We start from the raw sequence: 20,523 nt of genomic DNA on the forward strand, positions 1-20,523 counted from the left end.
TGTGGCTCTCTCATCATACCTAAAAGAAAAACAATAGGACCAAAAGGAAAATATGGCCATTACATCTAAAATTGAGCCCCTAATCAAGTGTAATGAAACAATACATTCCTGGTTCATTCAACCCTGGGAATTCAATTGACTTGTGTTTTTAACATATTGTAAGTTTAACGTCAGTCAGTGTGTCCTCAGATATGGCTGAGGACTGGTGTACCCAGCCAGCGATCTGCTGACCTTAACCCTCTGTGTGATTACTCCCTGAGGGACAGTCACGGGCAGCCAGCCTGATAGCACTCTGGACAGGGCAGGTCAGGGCAATACGGCCAAAACATCTCGGTATTAAAAAAATATATATTTTAAGGTAGTATGAAGGTATTTTTAGTTTTTGAATAATAAAAGTAATACATTTGCTTTATGAGTAGTGAGTGATCCTAGGGTGGCAACACATACATTCTAAGAGATTTCAATGAGTCTTTCTCCATGCTGATTGAACAGTATAAAACAATTCAACCAAAATAAATTTCAGCACTTTAATAATTTCTGCATTTCCTGCACTCAATTGCAGTGGCGGAAAAAGTAATTGAGGAAAAGTAGATACATTAATAGAAAATTACTGAAGTAAAAGTCACCTCGTAACATACTTGAGTAAAAGTCTAAAAGTATTTGGTTTTAAATATACTTAACTATCAAAAGTAAATGTAATTGACAAAATGTACTTAAGTATCAAAAGTAAAAAGCATAAATAATTTCAAATTCCTTTTATTAAGCAAACCAGATGGCACCATTTTCTTTTTACAGAGCCAGGGGCATACTCCAACACTCAGACACAATTTACAAACAAAGCGTTTGTGTTTAGTCAGTCCTCCAGATCAGAGGCAGTAGATGACCAGGGATGTTCTCTTGAGAATTGCGTGAATTGGAACACTTTCCTGTCCTGCTAAGCATTCAAAATGTAACGAGTACTTAGGTGTCAGGGAAAATGTAAAGAGTATAGTATTTTTAGGAATGTAGTGAAGTAAAAGTTGGCAAAATTAAAAAGTAAAGTACAGATACCCCCCAAAAAATTACTTGCGTAGTACTTGAGCATAAATTAAACTCACCAGACATCACAGCTTAGCAAAGAGGGACAGAATGTCGTAAAGCATTACAGAGCCACACACTGTACTGAGCGACTAAGGTGTGTTCAGAGGCAGTGTAAACTGAGTAACCGATTGTCCACAAATAAGAGCCAAGAGAATGTTGCAAATTACAATGTGTCCTTTTGAAATGTGGGTAATATACACTAAGAACAACTCGCCACAGGGTTCCATGTCTAGACAAAAATGTCATCCTCTTGTTTGAGGAATATCTCAGAAATCCACACGATGTAAAACCATAAGGCAAAAAAGACTGCTCTATACTCAACTCCAGTGGCCAATGACACTATTGACCAAAAAGGTATAACTAAAAACAGAGACTGTATGAACCTGCTTTAATGGGATTCCCTCAGACTGTGGGTGGACATGTACCAAACAGGACAATTTTTTTATTTAAAATAACCTCACCACAACCTTGGCCTGTGCCTCAAGATATTCATTGTCAATCTACCTCACTAACTAAATTAAAAAAGGTGATGAATCTAGGTGTTAAGAGTGAAACACAAAATGCTATGATAACACATTTAGAATATGTTAAACCTTCCATCCTCCTACACTAACTGGCCTGTTTCCGCCTCGCTTGCCGAGACGTCCGGCATTAATTCACTGTGTTCTTTTAAATATTGCGTTGCCATCCGCCAGGCTGATGCTAGGGAGTCCCTGTGCCCCAGGAGCAGGAACCACTCCAAGATGGTCCGCTCCTGCCTCTGCTCCAATTCAAATTGAATATTTTTTTTTTAAAACACAGCAGAAAGCAAGGTAATTAGGCTGTGTGCCTCCAAGCCTGCTCCTGCCACCAAAGCGCACAGGGCCAAATCAATAATCCACTCCTCCATGACCTGCCACATTATCCCCCTGGGCTAAGCCAGAAATCCAGGGGAAAGCACACGCAGAGGCATACCAGTACAACCATACAGGTTGTGCCATTCAGGGATAAAAAAAAAAAAAAAAAAAAAAAGGACCAAAGACTGAGGGAGAACTTGGCCTGTGGTAGGGGAGGGGGGCTGGGGTAGGCCAGGGCTTCAGGCCAGTCAGGGTAATGAATGCAGATGAAAATAAAACCAAGGAGAAGAAAGTGGGACGAGGGTTTCAGGGTGACCTCTTCTCACTCTGCTCCAGGCCCGGGGCTCCAGTGGGATGCCTGCTCTATCTTTAGCCTTAATGGGGAGAGTTATCTAGCTCTGGAGTTTTACATTGAAAACCATTCATATAGGCTAATCTTTTTTCCCCTCATAACTGAAGTTTCACTATCCTACTTCATCCCCCTCTGCATCTAGAGTTATTTTTTAAGTTAATGCACCTGGCTGGCAACACCATCACACAGCCATGATTCAACCGACTGACTTCAACTTCTAAACTAAATAACTAAGGTTTTAAAATGTGGATAGCTACATGCCCAGTGTATAGCTTCCTTCTCCTGTTTCACAGAGGACAGAAGAATAGCCTCTGGTTCAGCTCGAAGCTCGGATCTATTTTTAAACTGTCTTTTTGTTCATGGCATTTTCTCTCCCCAAGGTTTGAAGGATCGTTTGGACAGGCAGGCATTGAACTGGCCAGAGGACGTCCACGGGGATCCCTCCAAACCCTCTTCCTGGCATCCAATCCCTGCCATGTTTGTCAGGAGAACCAGCTCAGTGGCCAATCACAGGCAACTAATGGTCGTCACTGACTGGAGTGACCCAGAAGCCTTGTCAGCAAGGGAAAAAAACATCTTTGCTAGCATGTGTCTATCATTTCAGTTTAATTCACACAATCAATTCTCTCAATTTACAGTGAATGAGGCAATCATTTACATTTTAGTCATTTAGCAGACGGTCTTATCCAGAGAGACTTAGTACATTTACCTGTAGATAGGAGAGTAGAGATGTGCTTCTTTCCCTTTCAGGACGATATGATACGCATCTAAATACATGGGCTCTGATACAGGAACAATAGGTTTTAGTTTGAAACGATGCGATTCACTAACATTTTTGCACAAATTTCCCATTATAAATTACAATCTGCTGCTGATGGAGCTGAGGGGCCGGGCCTCTTTTAGCTGGATATGTCTGAGCTGACTAGTGTGTAAATGTATGCACCTGAGCTGAGCCGTAAGGTCTTCTCCAGAGACACTAAGTCTCTAGCACTGTCAGATTAGAGGCCCCACTTTCCATCTGAAATCACCACCACCCATTAATTGACATGCCATTTTCACAGATTAAGTGTTTGAGCTAGTAATGAATCAATATTTATCGTTTTCAAATTAGCTATGAAATAGCCAATGAATATATAGCACAACTAGGGCTGTTGCGGTGACCATATTACCGCCACACCGGCAGTCATGACCACAGTAACATTTTCACGGGACGTCACGGTAATCTCCTTTTAAGCACTCGAAATGTGTTGGTAGTACCTAGCTCTAACAACCATATGGTTGCTAATGGCCTGGCACTCAGGGCTCTAACGTCCCTCTAACTACTCTGACATCAATGCAAATGAAAATCGCATCAAACACTTATCAAAACAGTATGTCCTTTGAAAACTCACCTCACTATGATTGAACTTGTTTCTTCAAATTTATGAACAGGTTGAAACAGAGTGAAAAACATGGTCACTGTGGATGTTTCAAAGCCTAACAGAATGAAATGGACAGCGCTTTCTAAGGTGGTTCCATTAAAAAACATCCAACAAGCATAGAGTTTATGCATACGCATAGGCCTATGAGCCCAAGCCTGAAAAAATCCAGAATTAAAATAATGATTGTGCCGTTATACAAAACATAGCCTAGCGCATTTTAAACACGGCAGAAAAATAAAATAACTGTTTCGTTGTGATTTTTTTTCTTCTTTTCTTAAAACCTTAGGGCTAGGGGGCAGTATTTTCACGGCCGGATGAAAAACGTACCCAATTTAAACAGGTCACTACTCTTGCCCAGAAAATAGAATATGCATATTATTAGTAGATTTGGATAGTAAACACTCTGAAGTTTCTAAAACTGTTTGAATGGTGTCTGTGAGTATAACAGAACTCATATGGCAGGCAAAAATCTGAGAAAAATTGAACCAGGAAGTGGAAGAAATGTAGTTCTTTTGAATCCCTTGAGAAACTACAGTGACATAGGGTTTACGTTGCACCTCCTAAGGCTTCCATTGGCTGTCAACAATCTTTAGAAACTGGTTTCATCCCTCTCCTGTTACCAGGCAGAAAATTGTGGCTCAGTCAATCAGTGGCCAGTCTGAGGACAGGTGTCTCGTGATACGCGTGCACACAAGTTCGCTGTTCGTTATTTTTCTTCTGGGATGAATACCTTTTGTCCGGTTGGAAAATTATCACAATGTTACGTTAAAAAAAATACCCTAAAGATTGATTGTAAACATCGTTTGACATGTTTCTACAAACGGTAATGGAACTTTTGAACTTTGTCTATGGATTTGCGCCCACGCCTCATGGCATTGTAATAGTGTTCTGATGGGCCAACAAAACGGAGGTATTTGGACATAAATGATGGACTTCGCAGAACAAATGAACATTTCATGTGGAAGTCCTTCCGAGTGCATTCCGCCAAAGATCAGCAAAGGTAAGAAAAGAGATTTGTCGACGCCGTGGTTGTAGGCTAACTGTATAGCTTAGCATTGAAGGCTAAGTTCTGTACTCAGAATACTGAACAATGTGCTTTCTCCGTAAAGTTATTTTGAAATCTGATACAGCGGTTGCATAAAGGAATAGATTATCTATAATTCTTTAAATAATTGTTATACATTTTGTCAATGTTTATGATGAGTATTTCTGTAAAATGATGTGCACATTCACCGAAAGTTATGGGGAGAAAACATTTTCTGAATGTCACGCGCCAATATATAAAAAAAATATATATAATAATTAAAAAAAGGGGTTTTTTGGATATAAATATGAACTTGATCGAACAAAAAAAAATGCATGTATTGTCTAACATGATGTCCTAGGAGTGTCATCTGATGAAGATTGTCAAAGGTTAGTGCCTAATTTTAGCTGTATATCTGGTTTTGTGACGGCTATCCGTGCTTGGAAAATGGCTGTTTTTTTTTGCTAAAGTGCTATCCTAAAATAAACTAAATGTTTTGCTTTCACCGTAAAGCCTTTTTGAAATCGGACAATGTGGTTGGATTAACGAGAAGGTTATCTTTAAAATACCATATAATACGTGAATTTTAATTGAGATTTTTGTGTTTTGAATTTCGTGCCGTGCCCTCTCACTGGTTGTTGTCCAACCAATCCCGTTAACGGGATTTTATCTCGAAGGGGTCCTCAAAAGGCTTCACTACGTTTCCCCAAGCACGGGGTAAATGCAGGAACAGGGTTGGAGAGCCCATGGCACAGAGAGCTTGGGCAGAATATAACCCGTTGTGCAGCAAGTGGTGGCATGCTCCTTAAACAGTGGTTGATGGAGTGAAATTACCGGAGTGGTCTGAAAAACAAACCAGCTGGAAAGCGGCCTCCAGTTACTATTCAAGGTTATATGGATGTCTTTTTTCCCCTGCCCATTTGATAATGGCCAATTCTAAATCAAAACAAATGTACTTGTTTAGTAAAGACCTGATTAAATGTAGAAGTGAAAATATGAACAGCATGTGCAGCCTGAGGCATGGAACAGAGCGCAAGCTTTTTTTGCTACTTTCTAAATCATCAATAGCCTATAGTAACATTGTGCAGCCCATATACTGTATGTTTTGATTTCTAAGACATTCTGAAGTTTGTATCATTCAACTCTAAATGTTGCCAAATAACTCTAAATCCAGCATATAAGACGTGTTCCAAATGATCACGTTTACACTCAACATAGCCACTTCATATGTGCACTCGCTCTGTAATGGGAATAATATCCTTTCTATTTTATTCAGCTAAGTTCAATTAAATTAAAATCATAATATGAAATAATTGCACGGGACTTAAGCATATCTTGTTTGCTAAATGAACAAGCCTAAAGGCATGGCACATAGTCAGATAACATACAGTAAGAAAACTCATTCTGTTCTTCTGAAATACATTTTCTTTATGTTTCTTTAGCGCTGTCTAAAATAAATTGATTCATTGTGATGGTGTATATTAAATTGATGTACATGTGTTTTTTTACATGCAGATGTTCCAAAGGCGCACATCAGTGGCTTGTATGCATGGAGGCCGTGTTTATGTTAATTAACAGTCAATTACCGTGAGACCGGCAGTCTTTTGCATGACAACAAGTTGACCAATTTTCATAACCGCAACTTTGGTAGTTATATGCAGTTTGACACCGAGGCGACATCTGTCACTAAATATGAGGTATTTTCGTAAGGTAGACAATGTAATATGAGCAACAACAAAAAATGTGATCTGGAATTGGTTCTGACCCATGTATGTTATATGGCCTGGAGATGTGGCCTAAACCTATCACAAGCTCGGTCTACTACAATCAATTAACAATTACTGTTCGGGTAGGACGGTAAATCCGACCCCAAAGAATAACTAAGCTAACCATATTAAAAGGAAAATGTTTTAAAAGATCTGCTTACCTGCCAGACACCCACAATAGCATTGGCTATAAGAATCAGCAAAATTACAAAAGGCTCAACGAATGCTGTGATGGTCTCCTCTCCCTCCTCGAACCAGGCCAGCACCTTAGAGGAAAAATAGGCAGACAAGTCAAACAGCAACACATGCATAACAGATTGACAGATTATGCCCTGCACTATCAGATATTAACGTCTCAATCAGGTATCAGCTTCAGGATGTAGAAGAGATTAGTCTTGTAACAATAACAGCATTTTTACATCGATACCAGGTTTGGTATCACGATACTTGAGGTAAAAAAAAAAAATGTAAAGCCACGTATGCATAAATGAATCAATTATACAAATCCTGCTATTCATTTAACTTTATTTTTACCAAACTAACAACTACAGCGCCAATGATATGGGATTTTTGGGTCTGATACCAATTTTAGGGAGGCAAAAGTCACCGATCTGTCGAGATGGTATTTTTAGAAGTGGAATGAAAAATACCAAAACAAGTTGTGTTCCAAAGGATTAACAGATACTCTAAATGATTTCTAAACACAAATTAACAGAATATTTTATTTGTGGTTTAAATGAACCACCAAAAAGCAACTGCATCTATAAAAACACTTGTTCAGTTTACCTTAGGTACAACTTAAAGATTTTTCTACGGCATTGGATAAGAATGCAGAAGGGTTGATGCTGAAGCATCACAAGCACACTAAAGTCTCTCAAAGTACATCTGAAACTGCACTGTTTACAAACTATGCAGTGAAATACAGTAACATGCACTTCATAATGAAACCACTAGATGTTAGTGTCAGCATTTGTATTGAGTAAATTCACTAGTGCTTTACAAGTCAAAGGTCATGTAAAGAAACACTATGGCAACCTCGCAATAAGAGCTTGTTATGAAAAGCACACGCTAACTGTTCATTACGTAATGTTTTCTTACCGAAACCATCATTGAAATTACACATTGTGTACAAAACTTTAGGAGCACCTGATCTTTCTATGACAGACTGACCAGGTGAATGCTATGATCCCTTATGACACTTGTTAAATCCACTTTAAAAATCAGTGGGGAGGAGACAGGTTAAAGAGGAGACAGGAGACAGGTTAAAGAAGGATTTTTAAGCCTCAAGACATCGATTGTGTACGTGTACCATTCAGAGGGTGAATGGGCAAGACAAAACACTTAAGTGCCTTTGAACGGGGTATGGTAGTTGGTGCCAAGCACAATGATTTGAATGTGCCAAGAACTGCAACGCTGCTGGGTTCACACTCAGTTTCCCCATGTGTATCAAGCCATAAGAAGTTAACAGGCCCAGACAGTAAGTGTTAATCTTGTATCAAGGTTGAGTTCACGTCAGCGCCAGTCCACTGTTCATACAGAAGTAGCAAAGATTAATCACTAGCTAGGCTAACTACCTCACTGGCTAGCTATGAGAACAGGGCTGCTTGCTTGAAGTGTACTTTTGATTATTTACTTATTCAAATATGCTGTCGCTGGCAAGCTACACATTGTCAAACCACCATGCCCACGTCCTGACTTACAGATTGAATGATATTCAGTGAACAGCTCGTAGAGTGCCCTCTCAAGGCAGGCATTGAAAAATTATAAAAATGACCACAAATGAGCAGACCCATTTGTGTTACAATGTTGGTGCTTTATCTGAGGAATAAAGACAGATACAAATATTTCCATGAACGGTTAACATCGGCCAATTAAAATACATGAAAAAAATTATAACATAATGATAATTTATTTGAATGGTAAAAGTGGTCCGGTATGTACTTACAGAAAAGGTCAAAATAAAAATGTACAAGCAACTATGCTTGGCCGGTATCCAGAATGTCATACCGACCTTGTGCCATACCGGGATATTCGGTAATACCGAAACTGAACACAACAGCCGCTATTGTAATCCGAAGGTTAGCAATGCTAACAAGTACAGCAATGCTAACTAAATGCTAATGAGAGCATTGCGAACATTTTATACAGTCGCTTACCTAAAGTATTTGTAAAGACAGAAATCCCAGCTCATTAAGTTATACAAGTAACAAAAAAAATGCTACTCAGTTTGCTCCATGGACAAAGCAAATGTAAGACAGCAACGCTCTTGATCCAGGAGGGAATTCTCTGCTGTTACCAAGGAAAACTTGAGAGCATTTGCCACATTTTAGACAGTCAATTTAAATATTTAGAAGATATCTAGCTGGCAAACATTTTGTTGTGAATTCCACTGTAACTAGGCTCCGGTCTCTCGTTGTTGTGTGCTTGTAAACAAACACCACATGACTGGGACAACCGGTAAGCTTCAAATTGAAGCAGGTGAAATGAAGAACACGATCTGATTTCTCTGGAACGTATTGCGCAAGTATTTACTTAAGTAGCTACAAATATTCACATTCATAAAAAATAAAACATCTCTACAAAAGAAAGGTATTTTTTTTTAATAATAAATAATAAATAAAAAAAGGGATTGATGGTATTTTACAACCATCCCGTGGCCATTTCCAAATATCCCGGTGCATGGCAGTAATGAGCAATTGGAGGTTGCTTGAAATGCAATTACACATTTTTTCCCCTTCCCTTTTTAAAAAAGTGAATGAAGATGGTTGCTCAGTAAAACTCCATATTTAGTGAGTAACAAACATTTTGAGAACGCTTGTAGAGCTGTCTAATGGGAGTTTGAGTCCGGGTTTCCTGGGCATTAGAGAGGAGACACGTCAAACTCATCGTCAACATCTAACGCACAAATACTGGGGCATATTCGAGTGTGTTAACTTCTGTGCAGCATGAGTGGGGAGCGAACATATTGCTTCCCGGTGTTGTAGCAATGACTAAGTGGAGCAGGCAAGAGGCATGAACGGTGCACTCATGCTATAAGGGAACATTGGCTGCACTGATACACATGATCTGCTCAACCAGTATACCATGCGAGTCTCATTTGACAGAAGTAATAAACCGTTTGTGTTCTAGTATTGAAAAAGTACCAACGTTTTGTGCAACACTAGAGGAGATGAGGCGAGCCAGAGGCAAGAGTCAAGGTAACAGAGCCAGGAGCAATATTGTAAAATCAGGGCAAAGGCAATCACTTGATAACAAGGAGACATTCAATTTGGTAAAATAATAGCCATTGGACAGTGACAAAGCTCATCTGGGCTGAAAATGTGGTCAGCACAAGCCCATCAAATAGCTTGTTATCTATACATCAAGGCAAGGGAATGCTATTGCAGAGAGCTGTCAGTGGACAAATGCTACCCATCAGCACCTTCTACAAGGACTTCCAGTTACATCAATCAAATCCAGTTTTGAACATATGGCTAGCATGGTAATAGTATAGTCGCACAACCGCCAATTATGGATGAAAATCATGAAAATAACCATCTTTACAACCTCTTGGGGCTAGGGGGCAGTATTGAGAATTTTGAAAAAAATATGTGCCCATTTTTAACTGCCTCCTACACCAACTCAGAAGCTAGAATATGCATATTATTGTTCAGGTTTGGATAGAAAACACTGAATTTTCTAAAACTGTTTGAATGGTGTCTGTAAGTATAACAGAACTCATATGGCAGTCAAAACCCTGAGACAAATTCTGACAGGAAGTGGATACCTGATGTGTTGAATTACCTTTAAGCCTATGCCATTGAAACACACAGGGGCTTATTAATTGTTGAGCACTTCCTATGGCTTCCACTAGATGTCACCAGTCTTTACAAAGTGTTTTGAGTCTTATACTGTGAGATCTGACCGAACAAGAGCCTTGGAACGGTGGTGGCCGATTAGACTCTGGCGCGCGAGTTCATGTTGGGTACTCTCGTTCCAATACGTTTTAAAAGAGAATGCAATCGTCCGCCTTGAATATTATTCATGTTCTGGTTAAAAAAGGCACTAATGATTTATGCTATACAACGTTTGACATGTTTGAACGAACGTAAATATTTTTTGCCCCCTCGTTTATGAAGACAAGTCCGGCGGGCATAGATCATGTGCTAACAACACGGAGCTTTTTGGACATAAATTAAGAGCTTTTTCGAACAAAACTACATTTGTTATGGACCTGGGATTCCTGGAAGTGACATCTGATGAAGAGAATCAAAGGTAATGGATTATTTACATAGTATTTTCGATTTTAGATCTCTCCAACATGGCGGTTAGTCTGTATCGCAAAGCGTATTTTTCTGGGCGCAGTGCTCAGATTATTGCAAAGTGTGATTTCACAGTAAGGTTATTTTTATATCTGGCAATCCGGTTGCGTTCAAGAGATGTAAATCTATAATTCTTTGAATGACAATATAATATTTTACCAATGTTTTCGAATAGTAATTATTTAATTTGTTGTGCTGATATGATTGGCGGTATTGGAGGGAAACGATTTCCTCAACATCAACGCCATAGTAAAACGCCGTTTTTGGATATAAATATGAACGTGATAAAACAAAAAATGCATGTATTGTCTAACATAATGTCCTAGGAGTGTCATCTGATGGAGATTGGCAAAGGTTAGTGCATAATTTTAGCTGGTTTTCTGCTTTTGGTGACGCCTGTCTTTGAATTGACAAAACATTACACAGCTATTGTCAATGTACTCTCCTAACATAATCTAACTTTATGCTTTCGCCGTAAAGCCTTTTTGAAATCGGACAACGTGGTTAGATTAAGGAGATGTTTATCTTTCAAAGGGTGTAAGAAATTTGAATTATGACATTTAATTGTTTTCAAATTTGGCGCTCTTGATATTTCACCTGTTGTTGATAGGGTGTACCAGGGGTGGGACGCTTGCGTCCCACATAGCCCATAGAGGTTAAAAAAAGTACACGTATAAAAAAATGTATTGTGGAACAAACAGCTGACTGAAGATGTGACTGCCGGGCAGTCATGCAGTCGAGTTTGTTCCCACATAATGGCACCTGTCGGTAGATGATGCACGTTGTAAAGTTACCTTTAACCTGTTATGGCTAGGGGGCAGTATTTTTACGGCTGGATAAAAAAACGTACCTGATTTAATCTGGTTACTACTCCTGCCCAGTAACTAGAATATGCATATAATTATTGGCTTTGGATAGAAAACACCCTAAAGTTTCTAAAACTGTTTGAATGGTGTCTGTGAGTATAACAGAACTCATATGGCAGGCAAAAACCTGAGAAGATTTCATGCAGGAAGTGGCCTGTCTGACAAGGTGTCGTTCTTCTTGTCTCTGTTTATTGAAGAGTGAGGATCTTAGCTGTCCCGTGACACTTCCTACAGCTGCCATAGGCTCTCAGAAGGAGGCAAAATGCTGAATCGTGGCTTTGCAGGCTCTGGCTGAAAAAAAGTAGCGCGTTTGGGTAGTGGCTGGTTACAGTACTGTGAGACTCAGGCTCGTGCCCGCGTCAACCGAAAGCTTTTTCTTTCCTCTGTTTAGCTAAATGGACATTCCCGGTCGGAATATTATCGCTTTTTTACGAGAAAAATGGCATAAAAATGGATTTTAAACAGCGGTTGACATGCTTCGAAGTACGGTAATGGAATATTTAGATTTTTTTTGTCACGAATTGCGCCATGCGCGCGACCCTGATTTACCATTTCGGATAGTGTCTGGGACGCACGAACAAAACGCCGCTATTCGGATATAACGATGGATTATTTTGGACCAAACCAACATTTGTTATTGAAGTAGCAGTCCTGGGAGTGCATTCTGACGAAGACAACAAAAGGTAATCAAACTTTTATAATAGTAAATCTGATATTGGTGAGTGCTAAACTTGCCGGGTGTCTAAATAGCTAGCCCGTGATGGCTGGGCTATGTACTTAGAATATTGCAAAATGTGCTTTCACCAAAAAGCTATTTTAAAATCGGACATATCGAGTGCATAGAGGAGTTCTGTATCTATAATTCTTAAAATAATTGTTATGCTTTTTGTGAACGTTTACCGTGAGTAATTTAGTAAATTGTTAGCAAATTCCCCGGAAGTTTGCGGGGGGTATGCTAGTTCTGAACATCACATGCTAATGTAAAAAGCTGTTTTTTTTTTATATAAATATGAACTTGATTGAACAAAACATGCATGTATTGTATAACATAATGTCCTAGGTGTGTCATCTGATGAAGATCATCAAAGGTTAGTGCTGCATTTAGCTGTCTTCTGGGTTTTTGTGACATTATATGCTAGCTTGAAACATGGGTGTCTGATTATTTCTGGCTTGGTACTCTGCTGACATAATCTAATGTTTTGCTTTCGTTGTAAAGCCTTTTTGAAATCGGACAGTGTGGTTAGATAAAGGAGAGTCTTGTCTTTAAAATGCTGTGAAATAGTCATATGTTTGAAAAATTGAGGTTTTTGTATTTTTGAGGAATTTGTAATTCGCGCCACGCCTATCATTGGATATTGGAGCAGGTGTTCCGCTAGCGGAACGTCTAGATGTAAGAGGTTAACATGACACAGTTCCCAGGAGCCATCTGTTTAACAAATCGTGGCACTCATCCCAGTAACTCTAATAAATACATTTTTTTAAATAAATAAAATAAAAAGGGGAACCACAGCCATGTGGCAACAACGCAAATGTGTGCTGTGACGTCATCGTGGCCAGGGCAAAACAGAATCTAGCGACTTAACAAGCAGCCAATAGTGACTCAATGAACAATAGAGAGCAGTGCACTAACCACAGAACAAAAACTGCGTTATCATGAACACATTGTGCCATTAGCAAGAACTTCACTTCGCTAGCTAGGAGGGCATATCCAGCATTGAGTGTGTGAACTGGCCTTGTTAGCAGATGCTTCGTTTCATATGGATTGATTTGAGACTGGTTAAGCTACTCACGTGGCTGACGTGAGTAAAACATTTAAACGTGTTAACCCTCGCAAGGCTGCTGGCCCAGACGGCATCCCTAGCCACGTCCTCAGAGCATGTGCAGACAGCATTTATACGGATATATTCACTCGCTACCTATGCCAGTCCATTGTCCCCACATGCTTCAAGATGGCTACCATTGTTCCTGTACCCAAGAAGGCAAAGATAACTGAACTAAATGACTACCGCCCCATAGCACTCACTTCTGTCATCATGAAGTGCTTTGAGAGACTAGTCAAGGATCATATCACTTCCACCTTACCGGCCACCCTAGACCCACTTCAGTTTGCATACCGCTCTAATAGGTCCACAGACAATGCAATCGCAAATCACACTGCCCTATCCCATCTGGACAAGAGGAATACTTATGTAAGAATGTTGTTCATTGGTGTTGAATGCTGAGCTGTAGTCATAGTATCCTCCAAGCTCATCATCAAGCTGGAGGCCCTGGGTCTCAACCCTGTCCTGTGCAATTGGGTCCTGAACTTCCTAACGGGCCACCCCCAGGTGGTGAAGGTAGGAAACATATCCACTTCGCTGACCCTCAAAACTGGGGCCCCACAAGGGTACATGCTCAGCCCCCTCCTGTACTTCCTGTTCACCCACGACTGTGTAGCCATACATTCCTCCAACTCAATCATCAAGTTTGCAGACGACAACAGTAGTGGGCTTGATTACCAACAACAACGAGACAGCCTACAGGGAGGAGGTGAGGGCACTTGGAGTGTGGTGTCGGGAAAATAACCTCTCACTCAACGTCAACAAAACAAAGGAGATGATCGTGGACTTCAGGAAACAGCAGAGGGAGAACCCCCCCCTATCCACATCGAAGGGACAGCAGTGGAGAACGTGGAAAGTTTTAAGTTCCTCGGCGTACACATCACAGACAAACTGAAATGGTCCACCCCCACAGACATTGTGGTGAAGAAGGCGCAACAGCACCTCTTCAACCTCAGGAGGCTGAAGAAATTTGGCTTGTCACCCAAAACCCTGACAAACTTTTACAGATGCACAATTGAGAGCATCCTGTCGGGCTGTATCACAGCCTGGTACGGCAACTGCACCGCCCTCAACCGCAAGGCTCTCCAGATGGTGGTGCGGTCTGCACAACACACCACCGAGGGCAAACTACCTGCCCTCCATGACACCTACAGCAGCTGATGTCACAGGAAGGCCAAAAAGATCATCAAGGACAACAACCACCCGAGCCACTGCCTGTTCACACCGCTACCATCCAGAAGGCGAGGTCAGTACAGGTGCATCAAAGCTGGGACGGAGAGACTGAAAAAACAGCTTCTAACTCAAGGCCATCAGACTGTTAAACAGCCATCACTAACTCAGGGAGGCTGCTGCCTACATTGAAACCCAATCCACTTTAATAAATGGACCACTAGTCACTTTAAACAATGCCACTTCAATAATGTTTACATATCTTATATTACTCATATGACATTTACACCACCTACTGCACCTTGCCTATGCCACTCGGACATCGCTCATCCATATACTTATGTACATATTCTCATTCACCCCTTTAGAATTATGTGTATTTGGTTGTTGTTGGGAAATTGTTAGATCACTTGTTAGATTAATGCACTGTCGGAACTAGAAGCACAAGCATTTCACTACACTCGCATTAACATCTGATAACCATGTGTATGTGACCACATTTTATTTTATTTTAGCAAGCACATTAGCTAGCCATCTAACTTTCGTGCACATTTTGCAGCAGCTCAGGCATTCAGGAGCAGAGTAAAAGTGTCTTAAAATATTTTTTTGTTGTTGCCATTTGAACGATTATAAAAATTGTGCGGGCGGTCATTTGGCTGACATAACCATCATCCAAAATTCCATGACTGTCACAGCCCTAGTTGAACATGCTACTGCTAATAACTGTAGTAGTTCAAATTCAAAGCACCGCACAACTCTATCCTGTTCAGGCACCCAGTCTCTTGCTAAGCATTCAGTCCTTTATCTGAACAGCAAGCGACTACTCTTTGAAGTGGTGTTCATTTCCATAAAGTCCTTCTCAGCTACTGAAATCAGATGCATAGATTTTAACCAGCGCAGTTTGAATGTCCAGATTACATAAGAGATCAAATCAATCTGATGAGGCCCAAACATTTTACCTCACAGAAATGACTCAGAAATGGAGGGTATAACTGTAGATATACTGACAACTGCACATCTCAAACTAGTCTACACTTCAGGGCTGGAGTGGTAGCCTCCCTCACAACAGTGTTCATAAAGGCCAAGCTTGATCTTGATAGCTATACAATGCATGGACCACTTCTTTGAATGAGGAGGTTAAATAGCCACACCCTCATTCTATTTTGATGTCTCCGACAGTCAATCAATATACAGGGAGGTGATGGACCCGAGTAGAACTCCTCCTCTGGCTGCAGAATACACTACAAAGGCCTTGCCATCATTAACTCAGAGCCCAACTAATTAGCCTTGTCAAGCTCTCCGGCAATAACACAGTCAATAATATAATGACAATCATTTGAGCTATGAACAGGGGATTGAAAGCCTCTCACTACTGCACATTAGTAAATGTATTGAGCGTAATGAGTTTGTCCCAATTCAGCAAATCTTCTCCAGAGAATGGGAGAGGTCTCTAAGACTATTTCAGAACAGGGACAGGAGTAACTTGTCCGCTCAATCAGAATCTAGGCCAGAACTAGAAATGTGTCACATAAGTTTATCCTCCTCCGAACACAGAGGTACAACCTATCAAATCAAATGTCAAACATGAACAGCTTGACAGCTCAAGCCCGCCCGGGACTTGTTTATGTGATCTGCCTAATACTGGATGTGATTTACAGGCTAGATTCCTGACCATCATCACCATGTGTCCTTGCTGCTGGTGATATTAACAGCAATGTGGCATTGAATATCAGCCAACCAGGCAACAGCAGTGGTTCTCAAAACTCTCCTCAAAGACCCCCAGCCATTCCATGCATTTGATCTATTCCAGAGCTAGCACACCTGATTCAACCTGCCAACTAATCATCAAGCCCGTGACTTCGTTAATCAGGTGAACTAGTTGAGGGCTACACCCAAACAAAATTGTGAAACGTCTGGGGGTCCCCGAAGAGAGGTTTGAGAACCACTGTGCTATAGGAAGGAGTAAACACCCCTACTCTTATGATAAGTGCCATGGGATCTTTAATGACCAGAGTCAGGACACCCGTTTTATGTCCCATCCGAAAGACGGCACCCTACACACTGCCCTGGGGCATTGGGACATTTATTTTTAGAATAGAGTAAAGGGTACCTCCTAATAGCCCCCCCAACACCACTTCGAGCAGCATCTGGTCTCCCATCCAGGGACCAACCAGGACTACACACACCCCTCATTCCAATACTGTAACCTAAGACGTAATGACATACAAGTAGGAGCAATAACCAATTATTCCTATAGTACTGGACAAATGCCAGTTCATTATATTTTTCACCAGAATAAAGTCAGATTCTATATAAATCCATCATGAGGCTGGAGCTGTGGGCATCAGGCCTAATGAAAACCTAGGGGCTTGCATTTTCTAAATGGTGGCACACGTCGCACTGAATGTGGATCTACCATTTATCTACCAATCGCTCAGCGCGCTGTTGACATTTTCTGTGCAATTCTACATGTAAAATCCGTTCACAAGTACTCTGCAGGAAAACGCCATTGGTGTGTTTGAACCCTAAAGAAAACCCTATGGGGTACGGTCTGCCTTACAGGAGATTTTTGCGTGCCCCAAATATGTTCATATTTATTCTGGACAGATATGAAACTTACTATGATACTCATGTTCCTGAATTTAGTCATTTTATACTTACAAAGGATATGCAGGCTGCAAGAAGAAGAATCCTCACAAGCAGATCTTCAAACTGTTCAACCACCAGTTCCCATAAAGACTTTCCTAAGAGAACAAAAGAGAGGTTTTGATAGCATCCAAATAATGGGATACCTTCGATTGTGGCTTTGAAGAAGTAAACTATCCAAAAATAAACAATTTGCTTACCCTCCTCAGCAGGCAATTCTGCGATTGATCCAAGGGACACCACACCGAAAATAGAGAACAGTGAGAGAAATGTTACGTGAAACACTCTTTATGCCACTTCGAAACCAAAGTGACTTTTTCATAACAGGTTAGAACTTACGCAGCAGGTTAGGATAAGGGTTAGTGAAAATGCTCTGGTAACCCGCTATGAATTTGTAAAAAAAAAAAATGTTAGTCACTGAATCAAAGTAGCTTGAAAAGAGCGTGTTCCGGAATGTTACGACAGAACTAGCTAGCTGGGTTTCTCAACCATATGTGCAGTGCCTTCAGAAAGTATCAGCCTTAAATAATTCACATTTTGTTGTGTTACAAACTGAATTCAAAATAGATTAAACCGATCTCACCTATCTCCATACAATATACCAATGACAAAGTGAAAACTAGTTTTAAATATTTTGCAAGTGAATTGAAAATTAAATTCAGAAATATCTAAATTTACCTAGGTATTCACACCGAGTCAATACATTAGTCACCTTTGGCAGCGATTACAGTCTAAGAGCTCAACAACTTACAATGTACAATTTTGTTTTCAAGCTCTGTCAAGTTGGTTGTTGATCATTACTTGACAGCCATTTTCAAGTCTTGCTATAGATTTAAGTCAATTTAAGTGTAAACTGTAACTAGGCCACTCAGGAACATTCAATGTCATACATGTATAAAAATATTTGGCCTTGTGTTTTAGGTTATTATCCTGCTGAAAGGTGAATTTGTCTTCCAGTGTCTGTTGGAAAGCAGACTGAACAAGGTTTCCCTCTAGGATTTTACCTGTGCTTAGCTTTATTCTGTTTATTATTAACATAAAAACTCCCAAGTCCTTGCCGTTGACAAGCATACCCACATCATGACGCAGACATGCTTGAAAATATGAAGTGTTACTCAGTAATGTGTTGGTTTTTCCCCAAACATAACGCTTTCTATTCACGACATAAAGCTAATTTCTTTGCCAAATGTTTTGCAGTTTTACTTTGGTGCCTTATTACAAACAGAATGAATTTTTTTTTTTTATATTAGTATTCTGTACAGGCTTCCCTTACACTCTATAATTAAGTTTGTATTGTGGAGTAACTACAATGTTAAGCCATCCTCAGTTCTATCACAGCCATTAAACGCAAACTGTTTTAAAGTCACCAGTGGCCCTCATTGTGAAATCCCTGAGTGGTTTCTGTTCTCTCTGGCAACAGAGTTACGACACCTGTATCTTTGTAGTGACTGCATTGATACACCATCCAAAGTGTAATTCATAATGTCACCATGCTCAATGGGATATTCAATGTCTGCTTTTACCCATCTACCAATAGGTGCCCCCTTCTTTGCGAAGCATTGGCAACCTTCCTGGTCTTTGGTTGAATCTGGGTTTGAAATTCACTGCTCGACTGAGGGACCTTAAAGATAATTATGTGTGGAGTACAGTGATGAGATAGTAATTTAAAAAAAAATCATGTTAAACACCATTATTGCACACAGAGGGAGCCCATGCAACTTACACATTTTTACTCCTTAACGTATTTAGGATTGCCATAAAGGGGCTAAATACATTCCAGCTTTTCATTTGTACATTTCTCTAAACATAATTCCACTTTGACGTTAAGGGGTATTGTGTATGACAAACTCAATTTAATCCATTTTAAATTCAGTCTGTAACAAAATGTGTGTGTGGGGGGGGGGGGGGGGGGGGGAGTCTCAATCGGTATGAATACTTTATTTAGGCAGAGATACGATGTACATTTTGAAGTTGAGAAAAACTCAACAGAACGAACGTTTTCCGGGAAGAAAAAAAAATCAAAGGGGAAATTACATCTAGATAGACGTGGACTGGATGAACTAAACATAGCTAAGAAATAGGAATTGAACATCGTTTAGAATCGGCATATCATTACAAAATGTGCAGCATTTTGTTTCAGTTTACAGAAATAATTTCAGTCGTTTTTTTGTTTTTACACAGTCATTGTCTGTCAGCCTGAACATGTTCGTGACGTCAGCAATATCTTTTCAAGCATGCCGGTTGCTTAAGAATGCTAGCTAGCTAACAGGCCGTGCACGGTGTTGCCAGGCAAGGGATATCACATTTCAAAAACATGTTACTCACCATTAGGTCCCCATTTTTCCCGCTGCCTCTTCACTTGGTCTACACCTAGACCTGTGCTTTCGTTCACGTTGAAATGACTGTAAACTTCCTCCACCGTCTTTGTGTGAGCGTTCTCCATGGTGAGTAGCCGCTCGAGGAAACACTAGCTAATTTAGCTGCTTAGCTAGACAGCTATCTAGATAGTTAATTGAAGGAAACCTCAAGAACCCCACTGATTCTTCACTTCTTTTGCGTCTTCCCTCAACTCACGCTGGAGAAAAATGCAGAACAATCTCGAAATGTATGTTATCCCAAAAACTTCTGTAGCTAGCTTAATAACCTCACATGCAGTAAAAAAAAACTGGCTAGTGTAATGACTGCGTTAGCCCTCCTCGCCACTTGTTACGAGAGCAATGCCTTACCCCCTCAAACTCGCCGGTTACAACGTTCCAGGCACAACAATGAAATATGGATAATTCATAGCTACCACCATCAAAACTATTTCATTTTTAACGGAGCAATAACTTAAGACATGCGTAGTAAGTTAATGCAAGACGGTAGGTCTGAAAGTACTGCCTTGGTGGATGTCCGCAGTCTATTCCTTCTTGTGTGCTGCCGCGGATTCACTACTATCACCATCAGCACCAATCGCATTTGTCCGCTACCAGTTCGCATGCTCCGAGTACTGCGCTCGGTGTCCGCATGTGGAATGCGCTTATTGGCTGGAGAGACTCCGGAAATCCCTTTTTCTTCCAGATCTTTCTCCGGTGTCAGCTGACTCTCCTCAAAGATATATATATATATATATATATTACAGCCCATTAAAATAAATTATGTGGTATTATTGAGAGCATTAATATGACAGCAATATTTTAAAGAGCTAGTAAAAACTAGATTATCTGTAAAGTCTTGGCATATCACTTGAACAGAGGATGAA

General features: G+C 40.3%; 1 protein-coding gene across 1 annotated transcript in view; it reads right to left on the reverse strand.

Moving 5' to 3' along the window:
• LOC106563153 (sarcoplasmic/endoplasmic reticulum calcium ATPase 2a) overlaps positions 1-20,265 on the reverse strand; it is a 46,072-nt gene extending 25,807 nt beyond the window's left edge. Inside the window, exons 1-4 of the mRNA XM_014128416.3 lie at positions 19,608-20,265; positions 17,483-17,500; positions 17,298-17,380; positions 6,641-6,745 (exon numbers count right to left, since the gene is read on the reverse strand). Coding sequence (XP_013983891.1) covers positions 6,641-6,745; positions 17,298-17,380; positions 17,483-17,500; positions 19,608-19,725 — 324 coding nt within the window. The 5' untranslated portion in view covers positions 19,726-20,265. The remainder of the gene's footprint in view (positions 1-6,640; positions 6,746-17,297; positions 17,381-17,482; positions 17,501-19,607) is intronic.
• Between the last annotated feature and the right edge of the window lie 258 nt (positions 20,266-20,523).

The sequence above is a fragment of the Salmo salar genome, chromosome 11 (assembly GCF_965601325.2).
Source record: "Salmo salar chromosome 11, fSalSal1, whole genome shotgun sequence".
In the NCBI taxonomy this organism is placed as follows: Eukaryota; Metazoa; Chordata; class Actinopteri; order Salmoniformes; family Salmonidae; genus Salmo; species Salmo salar.